The following is a 27,513-nucleotide window of genomic DNA, read 5'->3' on the forward strand; positions in this document are numbered from 1 at the left end:
ATAGATAAGGCATATACATAGTTGGGGAATTGCTCTTTCAGAAGAATTTTGGGTTTTCCATTTAACTGAACAGAAAAGACTTTATTATTTTTTCTCCTCCTTCAATTCTTTAGCTATAGCATTAAAGTTCCCCGTTAAACATCTGCCTCTCCAGCTTGGCTTTTTATCCCACCTGCCCCGGAGTGGGAAAACAATCTGCTCTTTCTTTTTAGACCTGCGAGTAAGAGAAATCATGTAGAACCTGCCTCTCGTTTGCATTTACGAGGAGGGAGCGCTGCTGTGCATTAGTGGCACAAACAGCGCGCTCATTGTTCCKGGCAGGGGACACTCTCTGCTTGCAGAGGTGGAGTCTGTGCTCCTGGCAATTACCAACCTCACAGGCTGCTCCGATGCTGCCCTCGGCAGAGTAAGTTTAAACCCCTCGATGATGGGCTGCATTTTCTTTCTTCCCTTTTTGCAGAAGCCTGAGGAATAGTCCGTAGGTATCGTGGGATTCTCAGACTGGGGGCTGGAAAACACAGAGCTGCTGGCTGTTCTGTGAAGTCCATGTTTTCCCAAAATACTCTAATTTGTAGGAGTTCCCCCTTACCTGGGGCATTGGGGCAGGCTGCTACTGACAAATATCAGCAACGCGCACGGGGAGACTGCTAATTTCTACCTGAACAGTCAAGCCTGGGGGCTGGTGGAGTTTTGATGTTACTTCAAATTAACAGAATTGTGTTTGGCTGCTTATAATACGCTTTCATGTTAGAAGGGGAAGCTCATGCAAAGTAGAAATACTTAGGATTTTCAAAGATGTATTCTAATACTTAGATACTGCAGCTGGTTTATCCTCTGAGCTGCAGTTTCTGCCTGGTGTGCAGCACAGGTAATCGTCGGTAGGCGCAAGATTAGCTGGCAATGAAGACCTAACCACCATTCAAAACAAAACAAAAAAGTATGTTTTCTAACATAATATGAAACTAAGAGGAAAGAACCACACGATTTGTGTTTTTGAACCTCTTCTGAATTGTAGTGAATGTGATTATCTATGCCCCACCTTGTGTTTTATAGCCGAGTGCAGCCATCAGTGGAGCTCAGAGCTGTGCAGGGAGAGTGCCCACTGCTCAGCTGTGTATGGGCACAGCAGAGCTTGTTTGTCTTTAATTAGTGAATAACRAACCTTGTGAGGATGGGATTTTGGAAAGTTAGTTGAATGAACACACAGGCTTTTTATATGTCGCTACAGATACAAGAATGGCTCGAACACTCTTCTGTGCAAGTGTGTTGCTTTACTGACTAGTCTGTTTCTGCCCTAATTAATTCTAAGTGATTTACAGGAATTATTCTTCCACAGGAATCTATAAAGAAAACAGAAGAATGCGAGCAAGAAATTGAGAAGTTGAAACAGTTCTTAAAGAACCACTTGATTGAAGTGTCACACGAGAATCAGCCACTGGCCCATAATACATCTTGTCCTGAGGTGGGTTTCGTTTTTATTTATTTATTTTCTATCTCCARTGTCCGTTACTTCTCCTGAAGGACACAAATCATGATAACACTGAGAAAACAGCAATGTACTGCTGCTTTTCCCCATGCAGCAAAGGGAATGCCATGTGTGTGCCTGCACATGTACAAGTTGTCACATGCCAAGAGCTATTATAGTTCATATTATTTGCAAGGTGCATATATATCTTTAACAATCCCCTCCCTAGCAGTTTTGCTGTGCCATGTGTGCACATGCTTGGCTATCAGCTTCCAAACAAGATCTGCAGGGCTSTTTCCAGCTGTTTTGGCAAGCCTGTATGCAGCACTGACATCCATCCTGCTAGTGTGGGCGCAGCGCATGTTGTTGGCAGCAACAGCTGAGGGCAGTGCATAAAGAGAGGGCTGTGCCCTGCTCTCGTCACTACCCACGTAATGGTACTTTTGATGATTCTGGTTGGTGGTGAGAGTCTTTAATCTTCTTTTCTTACCTGCCATACTATTTTTTTTTCAGCAACTGCTAAAAACGCATTGCTTTTCTCCCTGCAGTTGTCTGGTTTGTGTATGGCTGAGTTTAAATATTTAATGTTAAAAACATTAGTGAAAATAAGGTGTGTTTTAAGGCCAACACTGCAGAAGTCAGGAAATGACTAAGTGTAATACCCATTTATAAAATGCCTCCAGAATGCTCAGCTTCTGCTCAGTCAGTCACAACAGAGTTAATACACATGCATTAGGAACTATATCACTCTGTAGGCTGCTGCCATAGAGTGGCTCTGCTTTGAGATGTATGGATGATGGATGTATGGATGCTAGTCCTAAGCACAACTCGTTTCCTGCATCTTATGTCTTTGAATGGGGGACTTCCTATCTGATAGCTCTTTTTTTATAGGAAAAAATTTTCAAAATTGTAGCATTTCATTCAAAACTAGTAGTGGAAGCAGTTACCTTATTAAGGGCTTTCAGTAAGGACATGATATTACTAAAGAAAGAATGAGCTCAGTTTCTGTGTGGCCTTTTGTTAGGTTTCTGTGAGGGTTTTTTGGCTAGTTATATTTGCAAAGCAGTAGCTGGGAAGTTTATGCCGTAAAGTCTCATCCTGCAGTGAAATAAATAGAAATTCTATTCTTAGTGGAGTTTTTTAAAAAATATTGCAAGTTATAAAATTATGCAATTTTGGAAAGCCATTTCTTCCTACCCATAGCTTTTTCTTGCCTCTGTCCTTTGAAAATTTCACACTCTGTTTTCCAGTAGATACAGGGAAAAGCCATCCATACCTGAGGTGAGCTCCCCATGTCTTCCAAAGCTCTGGGGTTACTGCCYCTGCCTTCACAACACAAGTAATGGAGGAAGCAGTATTGGAGGCAAATGCCAAGAATCTTGGTGCTTTCCTGCACCACAGGTTATTACTTACATAGCTTTATTCACGCTGTGCTAGAGCAGCTGCTGGGATCAGTGATCTTGTTATTATTTCAAGCAGGGCATCAAAGCTCGCTCTGGTGAACCGAGTCCGGTCTGCAATGGGATATTTAGCCATTGCTCAGGCTTCTGTGCAGCATCAAGTTGCTTTGGCACTTTCAGTAAGRAAGAAAGTAGGGTCTCAGGGCATTTTATTCCCTGTCCTCCCTTACTGTACTATGCCTTTTCCTTTCTCTGCTGGCTTAGAGATGTGGTGGTAAGGAGAGGCCTTAGTAAGAGACCTAGAGGGATAGTCATATCCAGGGAGGAGAGCAAGACAGATTTATTTCCTCCTTTGCTACTGCAGAGCTACTCAGGCATGCTGTTTAATGTTTAATCCTGCACTACATGACCTATATATTCTTCATACTTCCTTGGAGACCATTGCTCCCAACATAACATTCAAAGGCAGCAGGTGGTTCTTGTCCCTAGCTACATCACTAAAACTCTCCCAAACACCTTGCATTTCCTTCTTTCACGCAGGTTGCAGCAAAGACGCCACAGTCTTGAACTTCCCACCGCTTGCCCTCCTCTCACCTTTCCCAAGTGTTTTGGATTGGCTTTGCAGAGACAGCAGTTGGAAGCAGCATCACCTGCTCTGATTCATCAGGCGATGCAGCCCAGCTGCATTCCCTCCCTGGCCTAAGGGGGACTCTGATGCTCACAGTCACACAGGATGCAGCCAAAACGAGTTATCCTGCCTTTCCCATTTACTTCCAGGTTCCCCACATCCGCATTACAGGCAGTGAGCACTGTCCTGAGCTGTATCAGCTGCTGCTCTTCTGCACGTGTCTGCACAGCCTGGGTGGTGGCAATGGGGAACTGTCCTAACGCCCACAAAAAGGGAAAAGGGCAAATAGGCCCAGTAAGATGCCTCACTGGTGCCATTTGTTGCATTATCACCTGGTTAAGTAAGAAAAATGTGTACTTACAGTTGTTATTGCTCCTTAGGGAGAAATGGAAGCCGTAAAAGAAGAAATCATCAAGCTGTGCCAAAAGAAGGAAGATATCCTTGCCAGGATGGAGAATTCAATGTCTGATCTTTACCAGCGCTTACAGCAAGAAGTGCCTGAACCAGAAGATGAAGCCACAGCTTCTGTGTTAGCAGAAAGTGGCTTGAGTGGGACCGATGTTCCTGAGCAGCAGGTGAGTAGAGCAACATGCTGCACATGCTTACCAGGAGGCAAAGAGGAAGGCAAATACCAGGAGGTGAGAGAAGTGTGCCTGCAGCTGTGAACCACTACTGCTTCTGCTCCAGCTGCCTTAGCATGCTCTGCTTTTGAATGGTCCCAGAAGGAGGAGTATGATGTGTGGCTGGGAGAGAGAAGGAGCGAAGTGTGACTTGGGTTATTTTTTAGCAGGGGCAGAGCCAATGAGCAATTCATGTCATGCTTATATCAGTCAACAGTGAAATGCTAATATTGGGTTTTCATTGATAATAAGATGTTCTAAGATTTTCCGTAAATGTTTTTCATGGAGCAAAAAAAATTGTGATGTTATTACAGCACAGAAGCTCCAGCTTTGAGAAGAGCTTACTCTCTGCAGCTTTCAATTAGAGTAGCAGATGTTCAGTGCTTCTCCAGAATCAGACCCCGATGGTACCTTTCCTTTAATTTACAGGCAGAAGAGAGGAGGCTTTTGCTGTTGTTGTCATGATTAATCGGGCTGTTTTTTTTGTGTGTGCATTTTGTAGTTGAGAAAAAGAGGAGTTTTGTCTCTTCTGCCTTCTGTAGATGAAGAGTCAGAAGATGGTTCTTTCCACAGTAAGGTGAGTTCAGGAGACACTGATGTRTATATGAGATTAAAGTTTGTTTTAGGACAAGTTATGAAAAATGGGTAAACATGAAAAACTTTAGAACAAATTGAAACATCTGTTGTCACTCTTAAGAACAGTAGTAAAATATTGCAGTTAASTTAGAGCCTGACAGAGGTTATACAGAACCTCATTTTATGATGTGTGATCTTCTTTTCATGGGATTGCTTACAGCATCCTCTTTGTGGAACTGTTAGTTACAGAGTGTGGGCCTAAATGMCAATGGTTGTATGTGGGTGTCTTGCAGACAGAATTAGACATTCCCTGAAGTGCTAAAAAAATTAAAAGCATCGTCTAATTACTTTGTACTACTGAGTTTAAGAAAAAAAAAGTGTATGATTACTGGGAAAGAAATCAAGATAATGGAGGCTCCCAGGAGAGCAAGAGAAACTAGGAAATAGTGCTTAAGAGGCTGCTCTCAATCTGGGGAGTCTGAGTGCTCAGACGGATTGGTGGTTGCATTAGGTTAGGTAAGTATGAAACTCYGTGGCTGGGTTTGTGAAAAAGGCCTGAATGGCTTAGATAAGCTTCATTTCCTTATCTCTGATCCAAGCACTTCAGTTTCAAGGTTTCTGATTCTGCACTTTTGTCATTGCAGCTTAGCTGACGTAAAGGGTTACAGGGATTTGCTATTTTTCAGTTCTCTTTTTAGGAGACAGGACAGGAGATTGATTTTCTTGGAATAATGTAAAAAAGCTTAGGATAATTTGAGGTCTCTAGAGAAAACTCTGTCCAGCTGCCATTCATCTTACAGCAGAGCTACAGAGCAAGGGAAGCAGCAGGATCTGGGAAACATAATAAAGAAAGATAAGCAAGGTAGAATAGAGCAAAGTGTGTCTAGAGGTTTGCAGTACTTTACATTCCCTGAAGGACCACGGAAGCTTCCTGCCCACAAGCTAATGCTGAGCTGTTTTCAAAGGAGAGTACGGCCGCAGAGCCGGGCGGGAGCTGCTGGCCTTCAGGGAGAGACCATGAAAGGTCCAGGGAGGACAGCGCAGCATCCTGGTCTTCTGGCACCCTCTCGGATGGCATTGCTCAGGTAACATGCTGAGGCAGGAGCCCTTCTCTGTGAAAGCATCTGCCTGGGCCRTGTGTGAAGTCCATACAGTGAAAGTACTTCAGAAATGCAGAAAACACAAAATTTTGCATGTCCTTGCCTGTAGCCACATATATGTTTCTTCTAGTCTAACAAAACAAAAATCCCAAAGACAGAAAATCTCTTTTTTTGCTTTTTAAGCAGCAGTTCACTTTACTAGCCTCTGGAAAGGCCACAAGATGTGCAGTTTTGAGGGGCCACTGCTGCAGGGACAAGAGAACTTCCCTCTGTACATGTTCTTGGCCCAGCCCTACTATAGGTTGTGTGGCTGCTGCYCTTTAGGGCTGTGACAGCATGGCAAGGCAATTCTGACACGAATATATCACCTGCTGCCTCTCTGTGCAGGATGCTGATGAGATAATGGAGCCATGCGGGAAACATGGTGAGGAAACATCTCCCCAGGCTCTGCAGAGCACTGAAGGCGCTGGCCCAGGCCTGGGAAGTCGGGACATGGTAAGTTTGAAGGCTTCAGATAGACTCAACATGGTGACTTTCATGCTGTGCTCCCCAGTTGTGTTGCTGCTTTGTGTTGCTTRGAAGGCAAGGTAGGAAGGGTAGGAGAGTGTATGCAGGATAGCTGGTCCCTCTGTGTGCCCCTCAGGGGGGCAGTGTGATGTGGCAGCGATGCTGATTTGGAGGAACAGTTTCCTGGGATAGATGCAACTGCTCCATGAGAGAAGCGAAGCACAGCCGGGCTGTGAGCCTGATCCCCCTCTGCTCCTGCAGCCAGGTTTCTCTTGGAGAAGGCTTTCCTTCCTCAAACCATGCCAGGCAGCTTTTTTTTTTTGTCTGCGATTTTTCTTTTTTCTTTTTTTTTTCTTTTTATTTCAGTGTTTTTCTTGTATTGAGACATTTCCCTATGCTTTACTATTGCCCATAGATAGGATTTTTTTTTTTTCGTAAAATTATTTATACTGTGCAGAAGGACACTTAGGTTAATAAATACTAAATCCATTTGTTTGCCCTAGAGACTTGTGTGTGTTTGGAGTTTTATGTAGTCAATGATTATGTTTTCCATTTAGGGCTTTATTGCATGCTAAAATTAAATTGTTCCTGCTTTCTTGGTGCTTGCTAAAAGATAACCATTTCTTCCCCACTTTCCACCTTGTTGTTCCTCGCACACCCAGAGAAACACAGACACGCTTCCAAATTCATTTACAGCAGCCTAAAACATAATTTAGGTTTTGGAGAGGTGTTTGAGGTCCTGTGTGTCAGCTGAGTTGTGGTTTCTGTCCACTGCATGTCCTACATGAGCKCATTCTCAGCATGTGGATTGCATGATGTGTGCAGGAAGCTGAACATAACCCTGCTCAGATGATACTAGTTTATTTAGGATTTAAGGATTTAGGATCAAGGAATTTGATGATATATTTTAGTTTTTGTAAAGAAAGGAGATAAAATGCCGTARCAGTGTCTACCTGGGCAAGGGCAGAGCATGCCATTAAGTAAAAACAAAATATTTCCTTATGCACATGTATGTGCTGTGCATAGTATTATGAATTTTCAGTGCTTGGTTACTTCTTAGCATTATCAAAGTTCTTTTGCTTTAGCAGACCAAAATATTTTACAATATCTTTGAAATTAAACCAAACCAAAAAAAAAATCTTCATAAAACAGCAAAATACAATTAAATGAAGAAACTAGAGCTGGAATTTTCAGGTTGAAGGGAACCATCACTCTTTTATACCTTCAGCCACACGTACCTAAATGTTTAGGCTGGTCGTATTTTCTTTCTGTGTTTAGTGGCACTGTCCAAGCTATCTGGAGGCAAACAAGTACAACAACAATTAAAGACACTGATAGCTGATAAAATGTTTTCCGATCCTCTGGTTTTCTGCCAAATTCTATTTTAAAACGAAACAGATACAGAGATGGCTAAGATGGTCAATGGTAGTTTGCAGTCTACAACCACAAGAGGGTGCAGGGATTTTTGTACTTGTGTTGTTGTGCTTGGTTTGCATTTATAAGTTTAAGTGCTTGCACTTGTAGGTGATTTACAGACTTGGATACGCTTCTAAGTAACTGCAGGCATCTCTGGGCTCTTCTTTACTGCAGAAGTGTCCGCTCTTACCTCTTCAAGGAGAGCAAATAAAAGGAGTTACCCAARCTGTACTTAAAAATACACATTTTCTTTCCCGCGGTGTGACCTACAGCCCAAATAAAGCGTGTTTGGCTGTTGGAACAGACTGCGCACAAGGAGCGTCCAGGCGTTGCCCAAGAGTTCCCTTGGGAGCTGGCACCGCAGCGCGGTCGCGTCCGGCTCCCCCAGCAAAACACCTCTCCCCAGGGGAGAGTTGGTTAATGGTGAGTCACGGCGCTTCCTGCGCTCGGGTACACCTGGGCACATGCAAATCCGCTCCTTGGAAACCTGTTGCGCCGGATCCTGCCATCGCTTGGGATCCTGCCATCGCTTGGCTGCCGGGTTTTCCTTCCTTTTTTTTTTTTTTTTTTTCCCCCTAAACCTGGGAACGCAGTGACGAGTTGCTCGGTGCTCTGCGAGTGTGAAAGTTAAACATTCCCCACTGGTAAGAGGAGGATTAGAAAAAGCAGCAAGCGAACGATCATAAAGCAGCTAATGGTGTTTTCCCCCCGCTCCCCACCCCTGTGTGCTTGGCTGCAGAGCGCCGCGCCGCCTCGCGCCACGCAGGGCTCCCGAGGGCGAGCGGGGCACGCGGCGGGCGCCGCGCATGGCGGCGGGCCCGAGCCCGGGACGACGCTGCGGGCGTGCCAGGCCCGCGTGGCCGAGCTGGAGCGATGGCTCGAYGCGGCTAGAGGCTCCCTGGCCTCGGACCCCCAGAGCCCCGAGATGCAGCAGATGGTGGAGCGGCAGCTCGCCACGTGCCAGGTGAGAGCGAGCGGGGCGCGCGCGGGCACGGCGCCCTTGGCCCCGCGGCCGCTGCTCCCGGCGCCGAGCCAGCACCGAGGAAGCGCTTGGCTGCGCTCCCGGGAGCCGCTTCCCGAGGGCTCCSTTGAAAAGCCTGCTTTGCAGAATGGGGTCTGTCCCCATCTGGGTGGGCTTATAGAGGACTGTGGGTGCTTTGGGTTTGGAAACTTGGACTGTTCTCAGGTTATTTTCCAAAATGCTAAATTGTATAGGTGAATTCCTAATAAAAGGCCAGTTTTGCTCTTGCCTTGATTACAATACATCTACCAAGGAAAAATAAATACATATATATTCTAAATATAATTTTATATATATTCTAAATATAATTTTATATATACTCTATACATATATTTTTTGCATTTTCACTTTTATTTTTGCSTTAGTTTATTAGATGAAGGCTGTAAAATAGCTTCCAAGGTTGTAAATGTTTCTTTTTCAGTTAAAGCCCCCAGTGTAGGCCAGTGTATACAGTGTACTCTGTGAGTATGCCCAAAGCAATGATAATCTTCATTCACCATAAGGGAGCTAATATCAAAATACCCTTGTTTTAAATTGCTAGGGGACCCTTTCAGCTCAGTTTTTCATAGAAATTGAGTTTGTGCTGCAATATCTCTGTCTGTAGACTGTAATTCAGGGAGATGTTGGGATACTGATCACTCAGGGCATCAGGGTTTGAATAGACCTAAATACCTGGCAGAATCTGGGTCCCATGCAACTCATGTCAGCATCATCTTGGACAGTGCTGTTCCACCTAAAAACAGGCAGGTTTCAGGCAGCTGTAGGCTCTGCTGGMTTCCTGTTAGATTTTAAAATATTGTCTCAATGGGAAGCAAGCCGGGGGGAAAAAAAAAGAAAAATGTTTTTCTAACACGGTTGAGGTCTACACAGAAAAATACCCTTAGCACAAGGCAGGGGGAGTGCCTGRCTACAGACATATAATGTAAAAGAGATAGTTTATAGCTGGGCCGTGGTACCTGTGTCTGTGTTTACCTTAAAAGAATGATTTAGATCCGTTTTCATGAGGTGAGAGGAGATGGCCCTTAGCGTGCAGGCCACCCACCTCTGTGGCCAGGGCATCTCGTGTGTCCTGGTACATTCAACTGACCAAGGTCTGCAGGACATCAGATCCAAAACATGTGGTGATAACCCCACAGAAAAGGAGGGGCTCTCTTGGCGTGTTAGCACCTTTCTTTGAAGCACCTTTGTCTTTAAAAGTAACCCTSCATACAATTTATTTAATTGCTCGTAGTTAAAAAAAAAAAAATGGACAATAACTTGTGCTGGCTGCAACTACTTCTATTTTTACCTGTATGTTTCTATTGTTTTCAGAAAGGGGAAGCATGAGCATGAACTGCAGGCAGTTATCAGCTCAGGAGTGTTGTACTTGTAAGGGTGAATAATTGGCTGCTGTCTTTCCTAGGTGATGTTATCAGAGATTGAACAAAAGGTCCTTTCTCTGCTGGAAGATTGTGGGGATAGCGCAGGCCACCAGCAAGAGACAGAGGCTCTTTCCTTGAAGCTGAAGGAAGTGAAGTGCAATTTGGAAAAAGTCCAGACGATGCTTCAGGACAAGCACAGTGATGAGCAGGTAAAAGCACKTGAAGGCTGTGCAGAGCCAGAGCCTCGCAGTGCTCAGTGTGCCCTGGTTGCAGAAGAACTGTTAGAGATTCTCTATATGAAGCAGGCAAGTGAGGGCAATGTCAGACGGGCTGTTATTACAGTTTATTTGTCATGTGCAACAAGAAATGGGATTTTTGATGAGTCTCTGACAGATGCCTTTCCTGCTTAAGTGCTTGGTAACCGAGGTCAAGGTTTTGCAAGAAGTACAGGAGAATAAAAAGTGTGTGTTTATTTTTACACGTCTCTGAAATGCCGCACTGTTTGTCTATGACCATATGGTAGCAGACAGGCCTTTATGTAGTAACTGTCTCTTGAAAGAATGTGTGTGTGAAGGGCAGTGACACTGCCAGCTTTCATGTGCCACATTTCCCCCATCTGTCTCTGGGAAGGTCTCCTGCAGCAGGGGAAAAGTCAAGTTTTTTCTGCGAGCCCTCTCTGTCCTTGGCTACTTTGCTGAGTTTTGCACTAGGTGAGATGCTATCTCCYCTCTTCTGCCTTGTGCAGAGGCCCAGAGAAGCCCGTCTGAGATATACCTCTCTGTGTGGTCAGCTGCAATCTCCCCATGCCAGAGCAACACAGTCTAATAGGGGTCTGACGTTGCTCTGCAGGGACTCTACTCCTTTTATRCTTTTTTCCCACAATGGGGTCTTGCTTTGCAGGTTCACAGCATTGAGCAGGTTGACTTGGAGCCCCCCACCCTCCTGCAGCCCAATGGTGCCAGCGTCGCTCGTAGTGAAGAGCCGCCCGTCCAGCACAGCAGTGTCCACGAGCACCCACAGGTAATTGCTGCTTGTCCACAAACCCGGCTGTTCTACATCCCCCAGGGGCAGCTGYATTTGTTCCCTGCTCATTTTTTACTGCAGGGAGGTGAGGATGAAGATGCCTTAAAATCCTGTATTTTGGAGTCCAAAAATATTTGTTAATATTGTGGAGCTGGAGGAAAACACGTATTATGGAGCAAAACACATTTGCYTTTTGTTGTATTGGTGCAGATGGCATCACTCATTGCTCCTGTATCCTGTCTTTGAAACCCTGGTGTGTTTTGGGCTCTGAATCTGTACAATGGTGCTGCTTTGGTAGATGAGGCGTAAAGATGAAGCTTTGTGAATGTTTTCTTGTGGACTCGACTCTGTTAACGCAAAACATCCTAAGATGTATTCTGTGCCCTATGATCTACCTTCTGTTTTGCCAACTGGAATTGAGCTTTTGCCATTCTTGTGYTCTTAGAAGACTACTGGAATAAATGATACAGCCTGAGCTGCTGAAAACAGTTCTGATTTCACTCAATGCTCTCTTATTCAAGCAAATACACTTGTATTTGAGCAAATGCCCTATTACTCCTTGCCAGCTTCTTTGCCTAAGAATGACAGTCTGTGGCCCTTAAATTTCTATATGTGCTGAATTTGACTGTGAGTGAGGGTTTCTACTTTCAAAAATGAAATTTCAAGCTGAAATATATTCCATAAAAATATATTCTTTCAGAAAATCTCTTTTGTAAACTCATGTTTACCCATAATTGGCTTTTTATGCAGATAGATGTATTTTCTTTGCTCAGTGAATTAATACAGAATATGATTGGAAAAGTAAGATCATTGTTTAGGAGGAATATAGTTAAAAACTGAGTTTACTGTTCACACTGTTCTCTGTTCACAGGATTTGAATGTAAAGCCAACTGAGCAGAAAAGCCTCATAGACTTCATTGAGTCCTGTGTGGAAAAAATGCACCTACAGTTTGATGAGAGTGTGCCTAAGAAATTAATACCAAGGTATGAAATAAGCTCATTAAGTMCTTGGGTTCAGTAGCATAAACCTGTGACTTTGCAGTGGCACCATAGGCTCTGTGGAGGGATATGTGCCTTGGGAAGAAGAAATCTCAGAAGCTGGGAGATTTCTGCCATTGCCAGCCTAAAGAAGTGGTGTCTAATTTGTGCTACAACTTCTTTGATATTGGGGCTGATTCTGGTGTTCTGAATCTTGAATTTCCTGAGCTGTTGTCYTTGCTGTACAAGCAAGTTTCCAGTCAAGTTCACATTGTGCTGCTGGCCTATGAACTGTGGTCCCTGAGGGCAATTTTCCTAGACGTGGTTATTTCAAGGTCCTTACTTAAGGTATCTCCTTAACTTGAGAGGCAGCTGGCAACCTTGGGGAAGGCACTAGGTAGCACRTGCATGGGAGACCATCAAGTCCTTAGGATGCATCAAGGGAAGGGAAATGTCCCCAAAAATGTAGCAAAGCTTAGAAATTGAAGGCCGACCATCACTAGTTCACTCTCTTCTGGGAGCRGAAGAAATAGAAACCGATCATATTCTAGGAACCAATTATATCYGATCATGTTTCCAAATTCAATTTTGCTTATTTTGCTTCAGTATTTGCTGTTCTAATATTTTTTACATATAGCAATGAAGAATCTGATCCAAAGACAGAGCTGGCTGGACCTACTTCATCTCCAAAGGACCAAACTGGTAATAAATGGCAATATTTACAACAAGAGCTGTCATCAAAGATGAAGTCTCCTCTCTGCCAGCTCGTGGAACCTCAGGTCTGTTTAAATTCCATAAAATACTCTTCCTGTGGACTCTTGTGCATTGGTGCATCATCCTCCATCATTATATTGTCTCTTCTTCAGAAAACTGAAAGTTGTGCAAGAGCTCTCCAGATGAAATAYCATTGCATACCATTTTCATTATTGTCTCTTAACTTTACCTTGAAATAGATAATGGCTCTGGAGTAGGAACTGTTAGATATAGCATGGGAGAATATAAGTGAATTCTTGCAGTTAGTGTTCAGATTACATGTTACCTATTGCTTTTCAAGAGTCCTTAAGAGAGTTAGATTGCTAACCCCTAGCTGAATTGTGTAAATGTAGATTAAATCCCAGTTCCTGCAAGTAAGAGCACTTTGGTCAATATGAATCTCTGGCTTAAATCTTGTTCTGCCATTTGCTGCAGGGTTCTCTCTTCCTCTCTGACAGATGAAAAGCAGAGTTTGTGCTGCAGCCAGCAAGAGAGCACTGCATGTTTAATCAGATCTGCCTGTCGGGTTTCACAACTTGAACAAAAGGATAACTTGTTACTGACGGTTTTGTTCATCTTCATTTAGAATGATTGGATTCCCTGTTCTCTGAAATTATTGTGTTACATGAGAGAGTTATCAGTCATGTAAAAAGATAAATATCCTTTTATTATAAAATAACTTCTATTTAGGGAAGACGTACAGTGGGCAGCAGGTTTGCCTTATTGAAAACTGCAACCTGTAGTCCTTAAAGTTTGGAATCAGAGGTTCCTTGTTCAGCCAGACTCCCAAACAATTTATTTTTCACAGGAGAAAAAAAAAAGATCCATGCTATCCAGGGATAGCATTTTCAAAGCCTTGAAACCATTATATTATGTGGAGGAATGTTATGTAGTTGTATGGCTGAGTTGTCACCTGAGCTCTTAAGCTAACTGCACTGTTCTTTTTCCAAAWCTCAGATTACAGCAAAGATGAACATGCTGCCCCGGGGCACATTCAGTAGTTCTGGGGCCCCTACAGTGGAAGAACTGAAAACTTACACTGTCCAGTTGGGAGACATAAGCCAGGAAGCAAATGTGGTACATGCACAGGTACACATGGCATGTTCTAGTATTGGAAGTGCTGGGGATTGCAAAGGCAAGAGATCAAYCGAGCATGGAGAAACAGCTAATAATCATATTATTAGCTGCAAATGGGGTTTATTGTAGCATAGCTTTTGCATCAGGTGTGATGTATGCTGAAGAATCAAGTTTGGGTTTTGAGCAGAGCTTCAGCTGTGATTTTTCTGGTACGGAATATGGAGACTTGCTAGTGTGGRTCATGATTATTCCTCAAAATATATAAAGTGCGGACCCTGCGTGTGATTCTTCAGTATTGAGGCTGACAAGACAAATTGTGCTGGGCTGACTCCTCAGAGATGAGAGATCTGTAACACTACAACCCTTGTTGTACACGGGTCACAGTCCCAGCCTGAGGAGCTTTGAGGATTGCATGCATATTACTGTCTCACTCAAACTTCATTAATTCCCTTTTATTATGGGCTGGCTGAAACTCCTACCGTGTGCAAATGAACATGTTCTAGCTCTATCCTGGGAGAAAATACTAAAAATTTCTAACTTACTTTTACCCAGGAAAACGTGACGGGGGAAGTCTCGTCCAATTTGGACAGAAAACTGTTTGAGCTGCTTCTGGCCATCAGCCGGTGTTTGAATAACATGGAGGAGATGCTGAACACCTCGGTCCTCTCCACCGAGGAGGCAGCTGTGCAGCAGGCTCTGTACGAGGTAACGGTCCTAAGGCACCCAGGGAAGGAGAAGCCCCAGCAGGTTATTGTTATGACAGGGCCTGACATCTCTCTTGTTTCTCTGGTATAACTCAGGAGTTACGCTACCGAGCAGTCTGGTGGAGCGCAGAATTGGGCCCCTGAGTAACATTTAACAACTCGATTTCTGCCATCTTTTAATGGCAAGCATCCTTGGACAGGAACCATTTTCACTCCCATTATCTTTCTCTCAACCCTTTAGACTCTTTCCGTCGAGCTGCAAAAACTTCATGCTGATCTGAGTGATAAAAAGGATGATCTCTTAAAGTCTATTACCTGCGCTGGTGGGAGTACAGATGTGTTCTGCGAATGCTTTAACAACTTACAGGCACGGCTGGAACAAACTCAAGCTGCCACTGCTTCAAGGAGCAATTCAATGAAAGCTGGGCTGGATCATAATAGCAATTATCAGGTACTCCACTGCCAAATGCACATCTTGTCTCGCAGCATCTGTTAGACTTGTCACTGCTAATGCATTTGGGTTACAAATGAGCAATCTATAATGTGGCTCTTTCTTTCCACCCTCCTAAACAAACTTGTCTTAGTGCCTCAAATAAGTTAATTTTGCTTTTAACAGCACTTTTCACAGTGCTGACTGCCTTGGAGGCCTTGAGACTTGCATGCAGAGAGGATGGAAGTAATCAGGGATCCCTTCATGCTTATCTACTGTGCAGAATCTACTACTATCTATCTACTACTCTCTGTGCGGAAGAATTTGGCCAGTGGATGGTCCAGTATTCTTCGTGCTACCCTGTGGATTCAGGAGCAGTAGGAGTGCAGTGCTGTAGCTCTGCTCACATAATATTTGTTGGGGGGGGCAAACTTTCTCCTTCTCGATGCCCCATCTGGCACTGGGCTACTCTTAACTATGCTTTGGAGATTGATTTGTCCCTTGGTATTTTCCTTTACTGTCACTGCAATTTTGTGCCACAGTATTGGAAGCCACTGCAAAATTGCATTTTTTTGTTATTCTTTGGAAAAGCAGATGGAAGTAATGGAAGTCTTCTGTGCATTCTTGTGAGGGGCTAAATCTCTTGCCTAGTGCTGAAAAATACTCAGATCAGGCATTTGAACTGAAGTAAGGAAAGAAAAGCCTGGTCCTTAAAATAGTTTCCTATGTCCAGCCAAACTTTTCATCACCAGGATGTAGTCGGTGATGTCAGTGTGGTTCTTTGCTGAATACTGTTTCTGAGGCACTGGGATGTTGTCTCCCATGAGTGGTAGGCCTGGCCTTGCAGTGTTTGCTTGTGCAGACTCTCCTTTGAGCTCCAGCCGTTGCCATTAATGGGCTCATTTTCTCATTTCACAGATTTGTACGGAGAGGATCATTGTGACAAAGTAATCTGCTTCTTACAGTACACATGCCAGTGAATTTCTCTTTCTGAAGTACTGATTAGAGCCCATAATGTATAGGCTTTGTTTTGTTTTTTAAAGGAAAAAAATGGACTTTTGCTATGAGAATTCAACATTTTATTTGGTGTGTAATTTTGTCTGATTATACCTCTATTCCTGAAATGCGATATAGTTCTGATATTTCTTTTCTTTTCTAGAATGAAACCAGGCTGCTGTATGATCAATTAACTGAGAAAAAAGCTGCTCTGCAACAATGTTTAAGTGTAATACGTGGACATAATGTTTCTGAGCAGCTCCAGGTAATTTGATTCAAAGTGGGGAAAAAAAAAAGTCTTGGTGCTAGCTGGTATTTCCTGTTTTTATAATTTATTGAAATTTCATATATTTTGAAGCGTGAGTCTCATTTAGATTTTTGAATATTAGGAGTTCAATATTCCTCACAGTTTTCTTTCTCATTTATTTCTACTACAACCCACATCCGTGGGTGAGCCCAATTCCAGTCCTTACAGTAGCTGGGGTGGAGAAACCAGTCCCTCTACTGCCTCTCAGGTTGAAGACACCCCACATCATGGCCAGGAAGAAAAAAGACTTTGTAAAATACAGTAAAGTAAAAATCATATTATGCCTTTTTGTATGGAAAGCTTTAGCTTTTCTCTATGGAAACAAGAATGCAATATTTGTATCTACTCATTTAGCAGTCATGAGCATGTCATTACATGAGGCTCAACCCAGTTAAACTTCTACCTTCTTAGGGATTAGCAGAGAGTTAAGAGTGAATTGTGCTTCTTCTGTGGGATGGACRACAACTAGCACTGTTTCTTCTCCAGGATAGATATCAGCCAGCACTGTTTGTTGGTAGAGCAGAGAGAGCTCTCCCCTTACACTCCCCCCCACTTTTTTTTGTTGTTATTATTATAGACTACAGTTTGTTAGACTTATTATCTCAGTTACAGGCATAACCTTCTGCGAGGCTAGAAGCTGTGTTTGTAATTACTGTATATTACTTCTGTCAAGTAATTGTATTTGACTTTTAGGGTGGGGGGGAAGGCTCAAGGTCTCTAACTTCCCCTCCTTCAGGGAGAACCTGTGTCAGTCCAGCTGTGACTGAGTCTTTCCACTATCTGACAAAATGGTATTTTATGAGGCTATGKTTCTTTTTAATGACTGCTCTTGAGTTAGCAAACAGAAATACACATTGGACATTGGACTGAGATGCAAGAGCTGAATTCACTTCCTGGCTGAGCATGCGTGAGCCCAGTAAGCTGTCTCAGTCTCRACTCTTTTTGCTTAGAAGTTCATGAGATCAGGAGTCTTACTGTGAATTTAAGAATTGGTACCAGAGTGGAAAACAGATCCCAAAGCTGCTATGCTTGCAACAATGATGTAAAATCTGATGGAACAGAGCTCCTGCTAATAGTTTCTTTTTTCTTTAAATCAGAAAATTGATGCCTGTGCTTTGGAGCTGCAAAATCTTGAATCCCAAGTAGCAAAACTGAGAGGTCACGGGGAAAGATTTCAGTTACCTGTAACATTAATCCAGGAAGCCTACAAGTTAGAGGTAAAAACACACTACTATTACCTTTATGCAGCAAAGTTTCTTCTAAGCAAGATATATTTAACATCAAAAGGCTGATGGCTTTTTTGTATCCTGAGCATATATGCTCAGGTCTATAAGTTTTATTTTTAAATCACTAAATCATGTTTTCATTCCAGGATRTTTTGGATGACATGTGGGGAATTCTGAGAGCAAAATACATGGAGCTGAACTCTCCTTCCATCAGTGAAAGCCAGTATGAGGATTTACTTCATGGGTTTGCAGAGCTGGTAGCTATTGGAAGAGAGAGGATTGCACAAGATCCAAAGCAGCTAACAAAAAACAGAGCAGCTTTACAGTCTCACCTGGAAAATCACAAGGTATGTTATGCTCATCACAGCATGGCTAAAATTTTGTGAGACTCTAAAACTGGCCACACTTCTGTCTTCTCCGCATACCTGTTCTGGATGCATGGTCTTCCGAGATGGATATTGAAGTGTGTCTTACTGGACTTAGGTACTGCAGATAAGATAGAGTGACTGAGGCCTACCAGCTCTGCACCCATTGTAATCAGATTAGCTGTACTGTGATATAGTTTGCCTTTACTTAAAGAATGTGATTGAAAAAAAAAATCGAAGGGTAATTGATTAGGGTTGATAAGCCTGGGTGAAGTATATGTAGTAAACAGAAAATATTGTGATTCTTATTAAAGTCACATGCCAGGTTTTCATGTTAGAAGCACTTGAATATAATACGTGTCCATAACAAAGTACATGTCAATAACAAAAAGTAGGCTTTATTTGTAGTACACTAAAGTTAAGTTTAAAATTTTGTTCTCAGGGCTTTTTCCACAAGCTCATGACCCACATGACTTTTATGCAAATGTTTTCCAAGAAAGTGGCTCCCTCCATTCTACAGAAAAGAGAGAAATTCTGGAGAGACCTGGTGAACGAAGTCAGATTGCTGGAGCAGAAGGCTTGCCAGTATGGGATACGCCTAGAGGGCTTGTTAGAGGTAATGGGTCAAAAGAAACCCCATATAAAATTTTGAGGGAAGAAGGGAAGAGCTGCATATAAAAGATCCMTTTCTGTGCTGCTGATTCTTTGCTTAGTAGTTACCTATCTCCTTTGGATGGCAACAGTCTGTTACTTTCTCTGTGTGTGTCAGTAAACTGGCTATTTTACCTGAAACTTCTGAAAATGGCTGTTTCAGGCCACTTTTCTAGTGGCCTGAAAGTGAGTGGGACTTTATTATTATTTTGTGGTAATTTTTGAGTGCTTGAGGTGACAGGAAAGATATCTAGGGTACAAAGCTACCAGTACTGCTATAAGATAAAATTTGAATATTGATGTTAAAACATCCCAAAAGAAAGGAAAAGACCCCTTTAAAAGAAGAAATCTTCAAAATATTCATTGAATTAATCTTTTGTGGTGAAGTAACACCTTCTTTTAATATTTCCATGTTACTCATCTGTTTTCATGTTGTGTTTTGTTAAAACGAGTTACTATTGCTAGAATAAGCATTAAGGCTTCAGTCTCCAAGATGGAGCAAAAATGCAGAGATACATATGAKTTATTTTATGTTAATAACACAATGCATTTTTCCAGGAATGGATAGAATTTGATAATGAATGCCTRGCTTTCAATAAGGAGTTAGAGGCACTTGCTTCTATGTTGCCTTCTGTGAGTTTGGTCGAAGAAACAGAAGAAAGATTGATGGAAAGGATTGCAATTCTCCAGGTATTTTTGTGTTTTTTACTCTTCTACTAGATTTAACTCTTTTTTTTTTTATTTTTTTATTTATTTTTTTTTCTAGGTTGATAGAGCTGGCAAAAAGGTTAACTAGAATATGGGGAGATGATGTTTTGCAGGGCACCRCTTCCTCTGTTTCCTCTGCTATGTGTGGATATATACTGATAGCTTCCACGTTACTTGTAGCCCAATCTCCTATTACTTTTACTAATTTAGGCGAGTGGCCACAAGTTCACCTAAGCGGGGAAAATAACTGTTGCTGCTTTAGAACTTGGTCTTCAGATACAAAACTTTGGGAATTATCCCAAAAGCAGAGCAGCCAAAGAAGATGGTGTGTAGCCTATATGAATCCCAAGGACCATATAGAGCCTTGAGGTGAGGACTTCTGTGTAGACCAGGGATGGGTTTTATGCCATAAAGTAAAACCTGTAGAATAGGGGAGTGAGGCCAGTGCCTCAAAATATCTGATCTATGATTGTAGTAGAAAGCCTGATGGTTTAACATCTCCTAAAATCCTGGGAATTCAGAATGGACTGTTCTGACTTCCCTTTAAACAAAGAGAATAAAATTCTTCTTCAGAATGGCAGATAGGATCCTGACTTGTTCCCACCTGCAGGGAGATGTAGCTCTGCTAGCAGATTTACCACACCTTTATTTAGGACATCATCAAGTTTAAAATATATGATTAGTGTCGTCTTTATGGTTGTTTTATAAAGCTAAGAAGTAGTAGTGTTCAATAAACATAATGTTTTATCCCCAGAGAGTGATCTGCCTTCTCTGGAAAAGAGGTTTGGCTTTTCTCTGTCTTCACAAGACCCACTCTTAGAAGTTTTGGAGCTAATCAGTCTCTAGCTTTAAATCGAGTACAGATTAATATTTAGATTCAGAGAATATATGGGTGAAATAGGAAAACACAGAAAGATTTACTGTGATCCTCTAATCATAAGGGAAGCCCTAGAGGGACTCGGTTATTTATTCTGAAACTGTAGTGCATCTTTTGATGCAATTGAATTCAAAAACAGGTATTTGTAATCATAGTAGCTTTCTAATGCTTTTGGTGCCTGTCACAGTGAGGTGTGACACATACAGTGTTTGCATATTTATTCACTATGCAGGTATCAAGGATTCTTTTTATCTATTTTATCTCAACTAACTCTTCACTCTAAGTCTTCGTTTGTTTGTTTTTTTCCTTAAAGCCATCAGAAGCAAACTAGTGAGGCTTTAGAAGAAATTGAGATGAGGCCCAGCACTGGAGCCTCTCAATTTCAAGGACAGAGTAGAATAAAATTCTGAGGCTTGAGGCATACAATTTCTGAAAAACAAATATCTGACTTCATGATAAATACCCTACAAGCCCCTTCTGCCTGTTAAGAAGTGAGAAACTTGCACGCTACACAATTGCTCCTTTCTACCTTGTCCCCTAGTCTAATTCCTGGAGATTTTTTTTTTTCCTCTTTCTCATTTTGACCTTTCTGATGAAGTGTGACACTAGTTAAATATTACTATGTTTGTTGCACTGCTTGAAAATTTTAAATAGGGTAGAATCACAAGCCCTGCTAAGAACAGAAGAGTGATGACTTTTGCCTGGGGACAGTCATAAGTCAACCCAGTGCAGATAGATCTGCTGGATGGTATCTGTCCATAGCTTGAGGTTTACAAGATCTGAAAGAACCTGTCAAAAGACAACACTCATTCTGACTAATGCATGAGAGTTTGTGCAGAACTGTCTTGATCGATCTAGAGGAAATGGAGAAAAATCATCCATGTCCCTATGGAATGAAGTACAGATCCATTCAGTTTGGAAAATAAAATACCTGCCATAAGAGTTCTATGATTAAAATGTTAGAACAAATTGTATGCTAGCTATGTTTTTGATCATGTTGTCTGCTAGCCATATTTTTGATCTTTAAAATGTTACTGTTATGTAAACTTTCCACATTCTGATAGCAAATCAAAAGCAATGTGGATGAAAAGCATGCCAGGCTGTACCAGATGGTAAAAGAAGGGAAGAAATTGCTGACTGCTGTGAGCTGTCCAGAAATAACAAGCCAGATTGGGAAGCTGGAAGAGCAGTGGTTGTCCCTAACCAAGAAAGTTGGCCATGAACTACACAGACTTCAAACATTACTCAAACTTTTGGTCAGGTGGGTTATAATTCAGTAAGTAATTAGAGGTATTGACTAGAAATCGGTTTCTGACTTTCTATTTTGTGAACTATGATAGCAAAGTAATAAACTCGACTGCTCCTTTCACTTCRGTATGAAGAATCAGTGGTGGGTAGAGAAGAGTCATGTTATGACTCAGCTGATCTTCTCCCACTGTGTAGCAGGCATTTTTCCCACTTATTTTTTGTAGGAACAGTATTTCTGCAGTTGGAAATGGTCAGGCTGCTAACTATAAATGCAAGTTAGCTTTGGTTCCCATGCAAAGACATAMAGTGCATCTGTGCACAAACATGCTATCCGTGTTATAAACATTCAAGACATGGCTGAAATGCTGCTTCAAATGCCTGCTGTTGTCTGGAAGTCTGCAAAGGGCCAAGACCCAAGCACTCTTGATGCTTCCACCAGGGCAGCCATCAATGGAGTTGTGGTTATTCAGGTTGGACCAACCTCAGCTCTCCTAGCACATGCTCTGGGCAGTCTGAAGCCAAGCCTGACTGGACTGTTGGTGTACATAGAGCATGCCAGTCATGCCATTTGTTAATATTTATCCCTTCTCTGTCTGTATCTTATTCTCCTYGTGCACCATCTCCTCTGATGGTTTTGACCCCTAGCAAAGCTCTTTTCACCAGTGKGGGCCTGTGTTAGGAGCTGCTTGATGGAGAGGGACGGAATATTTTTGGAGAGAGCAGASCAGCTCTAGAACTGCCAGAAGACTCTTGTGTGAACCTCTTGCAAAACTGCTATGTTACCCATCAATTCATCTTGTGGCAGTGCTCCTGCAGGGGTGGTGTGGGAATGTAGGTGACAGGATAGCTCATGGTTCCTGACAGAGAAGAGGACAACTCAGAGGCTGAGAAACACATCTTTGTTTGTGTGCTTGTTTCCTCTCTGCAGCTACAACAGAGACTCAGAGGAATTAATGAAGTGGTTGGATTCTGCTCAGCAGAGAATGAATTTTTGGAAAGAGCAGTCTCTCAATGTGTCACAAGATCTTCCCACCATCAGAGATAACATCAGCAACTTGTTTGTGAGTCAATTCTGCTCCAAGTTTAGATGGTACATCACGACTTCCAATGAAAATGAGCCCTGCAAGGGGTTCTTATGCTCACAGTGACTTGGAAACTGTCCGCAAAACTTAGCACTGAATGGCAAAGTACTGTATGCCCCAAAGCCACCCCATTGTCTCTTTGGGGAATTGTGAAGGTAGGAGGCCCCTACAGACCCTTCCTTCAGATTGCTGGACCAGTAAGGTTGCCTAAGTCAGAATGTGACCTCTCATGGTGAGATTACATTGCTGCCCAGCCAGGATCTCTCAAGCATGTCCAGCTTTTCTGAACTTYGCAAACTTGCTAAAATCAGTTTGCTGAGCCCGGTCATCCTGTGTTTGAAAACATAGCTTGTGTTCTTTATTTAAATAAATATATAAATATTATTAATACTCTGTTAAATTTCTTCTGTGCGCCTTAGACATTCTCTAAGGAAGTTGATGAAAAGTCTTCCCTGAAGTCATCCGTGGTGAGCACTGCCAACCAGCTCTTTCATGTGAAGCAAGCTGATACTGCAGCACTTAGGTCATCGCTGGCAAAGTTTGAGCAGAAATGGGGAGAACTGATTACACAGCTCCCAGCCGTCCAAGAAACGCTTCACCAGGTGAGGAACAGCTCTGCTGCCATCTCTCAGTTCAAGCTAATTACTTTTTAAAAAGTTGCTGCTGGATTTCAGTTGGCTGCTCTGTAGGGCCCACAAAGCTCCTCTTAATTAGCTATCTATCTTTCAGAATAGCTTCAATATTGTACTGTGGTTTAATTATTGCAATATTCTTCCTGTGCAATTTTGCACGTGTCCGTCATCTTTACAGGTTTATGTGAAGGTTTGTTACAATTAGGGGAAAAAAGTGTATTTCAAACTTCAGAGTCCTCTAACTTTTTTTTTTAATTTAAGTCATATCCTACTCTGGAGCACAGGGTTAATTTTCAAGTTCGTATCCAGATAATTGCAATTATAGTGTCTGAGCCCTTCTAAAAATAAAGATGTCATCTTCCTTGATATTTCTAGCAGGCAAAATTACAGCAGATTCATTATATGCTTTACCCCCAGCTTCAGATGGAGAAACTATCATCACGGGAAGCCATTGGTGAGCTAATGACCTGGCTGGACCATGTGGAACGACAGCAGAGACACAAAGACCCTATAAATTCACAAAGTAGTGCTGCCGAGGTCAGAAGTCTCCTTCAGAAGTACAAGGTAAATAGGAAGTTATAACCCCAGGTCTCCTGCCAGGTGTTCTAGTTGTCACAAGGATGGACACAACCTACTAGCGTGGTCACATCCTTCCCTTGACACTTGGGACGGGTTCCCAAAATAACTCCAAAGGTGTGTGAACATACTCCTTTATAAAAATCCATTTTGCTTCCATGACACAAAATATTGCCTGCCTTGCAATACAGGCGACACTGTCCTCTGTGTTGTAATCTTTTTCATCATGCTCTACCCATCTAACCGTCTAACCTCTTTTCTTTCTCTTAAATTTAGATGAAAAGATGTGTTGAGCAGGAAATGCACTGTTAGGCTGGGCTTCCTTAGGAAATCACTGTGCTATGTTTTGGCCTGCCCTTTTGAGGAGGAATACCTCATGATTTTGAAGTTCAATAGTCAGGATCCAATTACCTACAAAACTGTTATTTAGGATATTATGTTTTAGCAAAAGAGATAATAGGCCAGAAAAGGGGGAACAGATTAATGACCCTGCACAGTTGGTGGCTGCAGCAGATTTTCTTCTCTGCTTAGACATGGAAACCCCAAGAATGGAGACTGCCTCTGCTGCAGGAAAGGTTCAGGCCACACTTGGTACCTTCGTAGATGCCAGAAAGATTAAAATTGCTAAATTAATTTTTTTTTAATGTTTCATGTTTTCTTCCAGGAATACATGATGGAAATGAACTTTAAGCAGTGGATGGTGGATTTTGTTAACCAGTCACTCTTGCAGATGAGCACTTGTGATGTGGAAAGCAAGCGGTATGAAAGGACAGAATTTGCTGAGTGCCTTGGCGAGATGAACCTGCGGTGGCACAGGCTGCAGGCATCTCTGAACAGACAGGTTTGATTGGCTTCCCTTGCTTTCTCTCTCACAGCTTTGATCTCACCCACGCTCCATATTTGCAAGCAGCATCCAAGTTCCAGCAAGGTTTTGGAGGGTAAACTCTTCTGAAACTCTCAGAAGGAAAAACAGGCAAAATCCGTTCTTCAGGAGAACCTGAGGGTTTATTTAATACAGTCAGTGAACTCTATTAAATGGAAACAATAAGATTCCTCTCATGAAGAAAGCCATCAGTGCAGTGTCAGCAACAATGACCTATATTGAGACAATTGTAAAAGAGGAAGAACTTGAGGTCGTGTCTTTAGGAGAAACTATTGGTAAAACCTGTTGAATGGAGAGTTACTGTGAAACTTGGTGCATTTAAATCTTAATAAGTAAAAACTGTTGGGTTTATGAAAAACATGAATGGTATGCTGGTTGGTACAGCTAGACTTGAAGTTATTTTTTCCTTCTCTGATCTTTATCAAAAAACTGCTTTATAAGATTTAAGAGATTTCCTTGGCCAAATTTGAAGACAGCAGACTGACGTTTCCTTGATTATTAGTTGAGAATGTTACCTTTGTTGATGGGCTTTGGGTAGAACAAGGTTTTGTGACTCCATATGAGCTTGTCTGGGTAGCCCCTGAAATCCCAGCTTCTCAGACTGCAGGCTGTCAGCTCCCACACTGCAGTGCCCAAGGAAGCAGTTGGGTACTGAGGAATTGGAAAAACCTTTTTAGCCTTTCTTTTCCAAGTATTTACATGTGAGTTTGTTTGCTTGTTCTTGGATAGAGAAAACGTAGGAATCTCAAAATCTGCCATGAAATGGAGAACCGTGTTTCTGCCCATCCCAGGWTTTAGATAAGCTAAAATAGTTCTGCAACTTTCAGATACAAGATCTGGAACATGTTTTGGAAGATATTACCGAAAATGAGAACAAAGCTCAGACCCTCGGYAAGTGGCTGGAAGCGCAGAGTGATCGACTGAGGTCTTTACAAACCCCAGCAAGTCTGATCTCTGCACAGAACACTTTGGACGATTGCAAGGTAAAGCATTATATATGTGTGGTAAGTGATTTGCTGAATCCAGACAAACTGCACAGATTTTTTTGGGAGGAAAAAAAAAGTTAAGTTGCTATTTGCTGGAGAATATTACAATGTCATTTTAATTAAAGCGTGGAGAGTTGAGGTCACAAAGAGACAGATGCAAACTCCTATTTTATATATATTTTTTTCCATTCCAATTGAAGGTACATCTTTCATTCTTTGAATTTTGGAGTGTTTTGCAGCAATAATGTTCTGAATTTTTTTCCAACAGAACTAGTTCTCTCGGTTCAGCACAGCTGTGGCAAGAGCTATCGATTCCATTAGTTTGAAGAGCTCTTTGGTGATAATGTCATGGAAACTACATAGGCCCTTTTGGAAGAATAGCAACTCTCTATAATCCTACCTTAAAATGTATTCCCTCCCCACTAGTCTCAAGAATCTGGGTGTACTTTTGTTGTGTTTCTTAAGGCATCAGTTCCATCAAAGTTAGGACAAATCCAGTGGGCCAATAACTGGTGCCTGTTCCTCTGACAGTCTCCTGCTTTCATTCAGTACAGCAATCCCTCTTTTTTATTATTATTATTTTCTTTTAACATGGAATATTTGTTCCTTTTTTGCTATGGCTGTGTKACTTTCTCCCATCGTAAGCTGCTTTTATTCCCTAGAGTGCTCTGTTATAAACTAACTCTTCTGTCTGATACTCTGGAGCCTGTCAAGGGGCCTGGATGGAAGAAAGACAGTGGATGTCTTTGCCTAAAATAATAATCTGATGACAGCGAGGTCCAGTCCTGAGAATCAGGAGGCTAAATGTTTCATTAAAAATAATTTGCTTTGTAAAATTGAACTTGAAATTTGAAAAATTGGGGAGCAGTTAAGTGGGTAAGAGAAGATAATGGTGAAAAAGTATAGCATTATAGAGAGAAGGCATGGGTTGCTATGTGYGTGAACATTTATACACATTGGGAAAACCTGCATGGAGTTTTCACCAGCACATTGAGGCTAYGTTATAATCGTGCTGGTTGTGTCAGGGAAGTTGCCCCCTCAAGCAGCCCTGTTCGTTTCGGTGGGATTTCTCTCATGGATAGAAATAGCTGAGCAGAGGAGCTGAAAAGAACTTCAGAGCAGTTGCTGGCGTGTCAGAGACCCCCATACGGCAAAACCCATCCCTGTGTTACCTTTGCCTGCTAGAGCCAGAACAGTGGTGTTTGTGCATGGCTGAAGAACTACACTGGATTGATTTTTAAAGCTGCTCATATGGGGGAGTTTTTCGTGGTCTCATTTGTGTTTTTTAAATATATCCCCTTTTTTTCCCCCCACTTTAGGAGCTGGAAAATCAACTTGCAGCTAAATCCAACCTTCTTGATGAGCTCAAACAGAGTGTGGCTTTGGAGGATGGTCCAGAACAAACCCCAGGAGCTGCATCTCTCCAGACAGCTGAACTGTGTAAAATGAGGGACAGCGTTGCCAGCCAGGTATAGGCTTTGTGYGAGTTAGAATATCCCTCCAGCATGTATCCTCCCACCAGCGTTACTAATTCAAGGAATGTTACTTCTTCAAGGAATGGCTGTAGCTAGTGCAAAGGACATGCAGAATATGCCTTATGTCTAATTTTCMCCTTCCTGGGAACTTCCTTTAAATTCTGTACTGTTGCAACCATGAATCCATTTTGAATATTGAGAAAGATAGGGAGAAAAAAAAATGGGTCAGGGGAAGGAAGATTGATCTCAAAACGTATTAATTTCAGGGGCAGGATGGTCAGATTCTCATTTGCAGTTTAAGAAAACAGAAAAATAGCAGTGGTATTTTTCTGCCAGCTGAAAATGGAAACCTTGAATGCACTGCCTGGRTCTGCTCCTCTCTCACTGCAGCCCTCCTGCCGTGTGTTACTCTGAGGGAAGCTCTCTGCTCCTGCTCTGCTCT

The 27,513-nt window shown here is 42.3% G+C and overlaps 1 protein-coding gene across 3 annotated transcripts in view; it reads left to right on the forward strand.

The window, feature by feature from the left end:
• The window catches only part of SYNE2 (spectrin repeat containing nuclear envelope protein 2), a 145,015-nt gene that overhangs the window by 73,493 nt on the left and 44,009 nt on the right, over nucleotides 1-27,513 (forward strand). For all 3 annotated transcript variants that reach the window (XM_026053733.1, XM_026053731.1, XM_026053732.1), the window contains 25 exons: nucleotides 1,337-1,462; nucleotides 3,874-4,068; nucleotides 4,616-4,690; nucleotides 5,655-5,774; nucleotides 6,177-6,284; nucleotides 8,452-8,676; nucleotides 10,136-10,303; nucleotides 10,995-11,114; nucleotides 11,989-12,101; nucleotides 12,733-12,874; nucleotides 13,806-13,937; nucleotides 14,478-14,630; nucleotides 14,871-15,080; nucleotides 16,219-16,320; nucleotides 17,460-17,579; nucleotides 17,735-17,935; nucleotides 18,396-18,569; nucleotides 19,163-19,294; nucleotides 21,254-21,450; nucleotides 22,366-22,498; nucleotides 22,939-23,121; nucleotides 23,569-23,715; nucleotides 24,392-24,568; nucleotides 25,438-25,593; nucleotides 26,916-27,065. In XM_026053733.1, the coding sequence (XP_025909518.1) occupies nucleotides 1,337-1,462; nucleotides 3,874-4,068; nucleotides 4,616-4,690; nucleotides 5,655-5,774; nucleotides 6,177-6,284; nucleotides 8,452-8,676; nucleotides 10,136-10,303; nucleotides 10,995-11,114; nucleotides 11,989-12,101; nucleotides 12,733-12,874; nucleotides 13,806-13,937; nucleotides 14,478-14,630; nucleotides 14,871-15,080; nucleotides 16,219-16,320; nucleotides 17,460-17,579; nucleotides 17,735-17,935; nucleotides 18,396-18,569; nucleotides 19,163-19,294; nucleotides 21,254-21,450; nucleotides 22,366-22,498; nucleotides 22,939-23,121; nucleotides 23,569-23,715; nucleotides 24,392-24,568; nucleotides 25,438-25,593; nucleotides 26,916-27,065 (3,759 nt within the window). The remainder of the gene's footprint in view (nucleotides 1-1,336; nucleotides 1,463-3,873; nucleotides 4,069-4,615; nucleotides 4,691-5,654; nucleotides 5,775-6,176; nucleotides 6,285-8,451; nucleotides 8,677-10,135; nucleotides 10,304-10,994; nucleotides 11,115-11,988; nucleotides 12,102-12,732; nucleotides 12,875-13,805; nucleotides 13,938-14,477; nucleotides 14,631-14,870; nucleotides 15,081-16,218; nucleotides 16,321-17,459; nucleotides 17,580-17,734; nucleotides 17,936-18,395; nucleotides 18,570-19,162; nucleotides 19,295-21,253; nucleotides 21,451-22,365; nucleotides 22,499-22,938; nucleotides 23,122-23,568; nucleotides 23,716-24,391; nucleotides 24,569-25,437; nucleotides 25,594-26,915; nucleotides 27,066-27,513) is intronic.

Source organism: Nothoprocta perdicaria, unplaced genomic scaffold, assembly GCF_003342845.1.
Source record: "Nothoprocta perdicaria isolate Ctin4 unplaced genomic scaffold, notPer1 scaffold_118, whole genome shotgun sequence".
In the NCBI taxonomy this organism is placed as follows: Eukaryota; Metazoa; Chordata; class Aves; order Tinamiformes; family Tinamidae; genus Nothoprocta; species Nothoprocta perdicaria.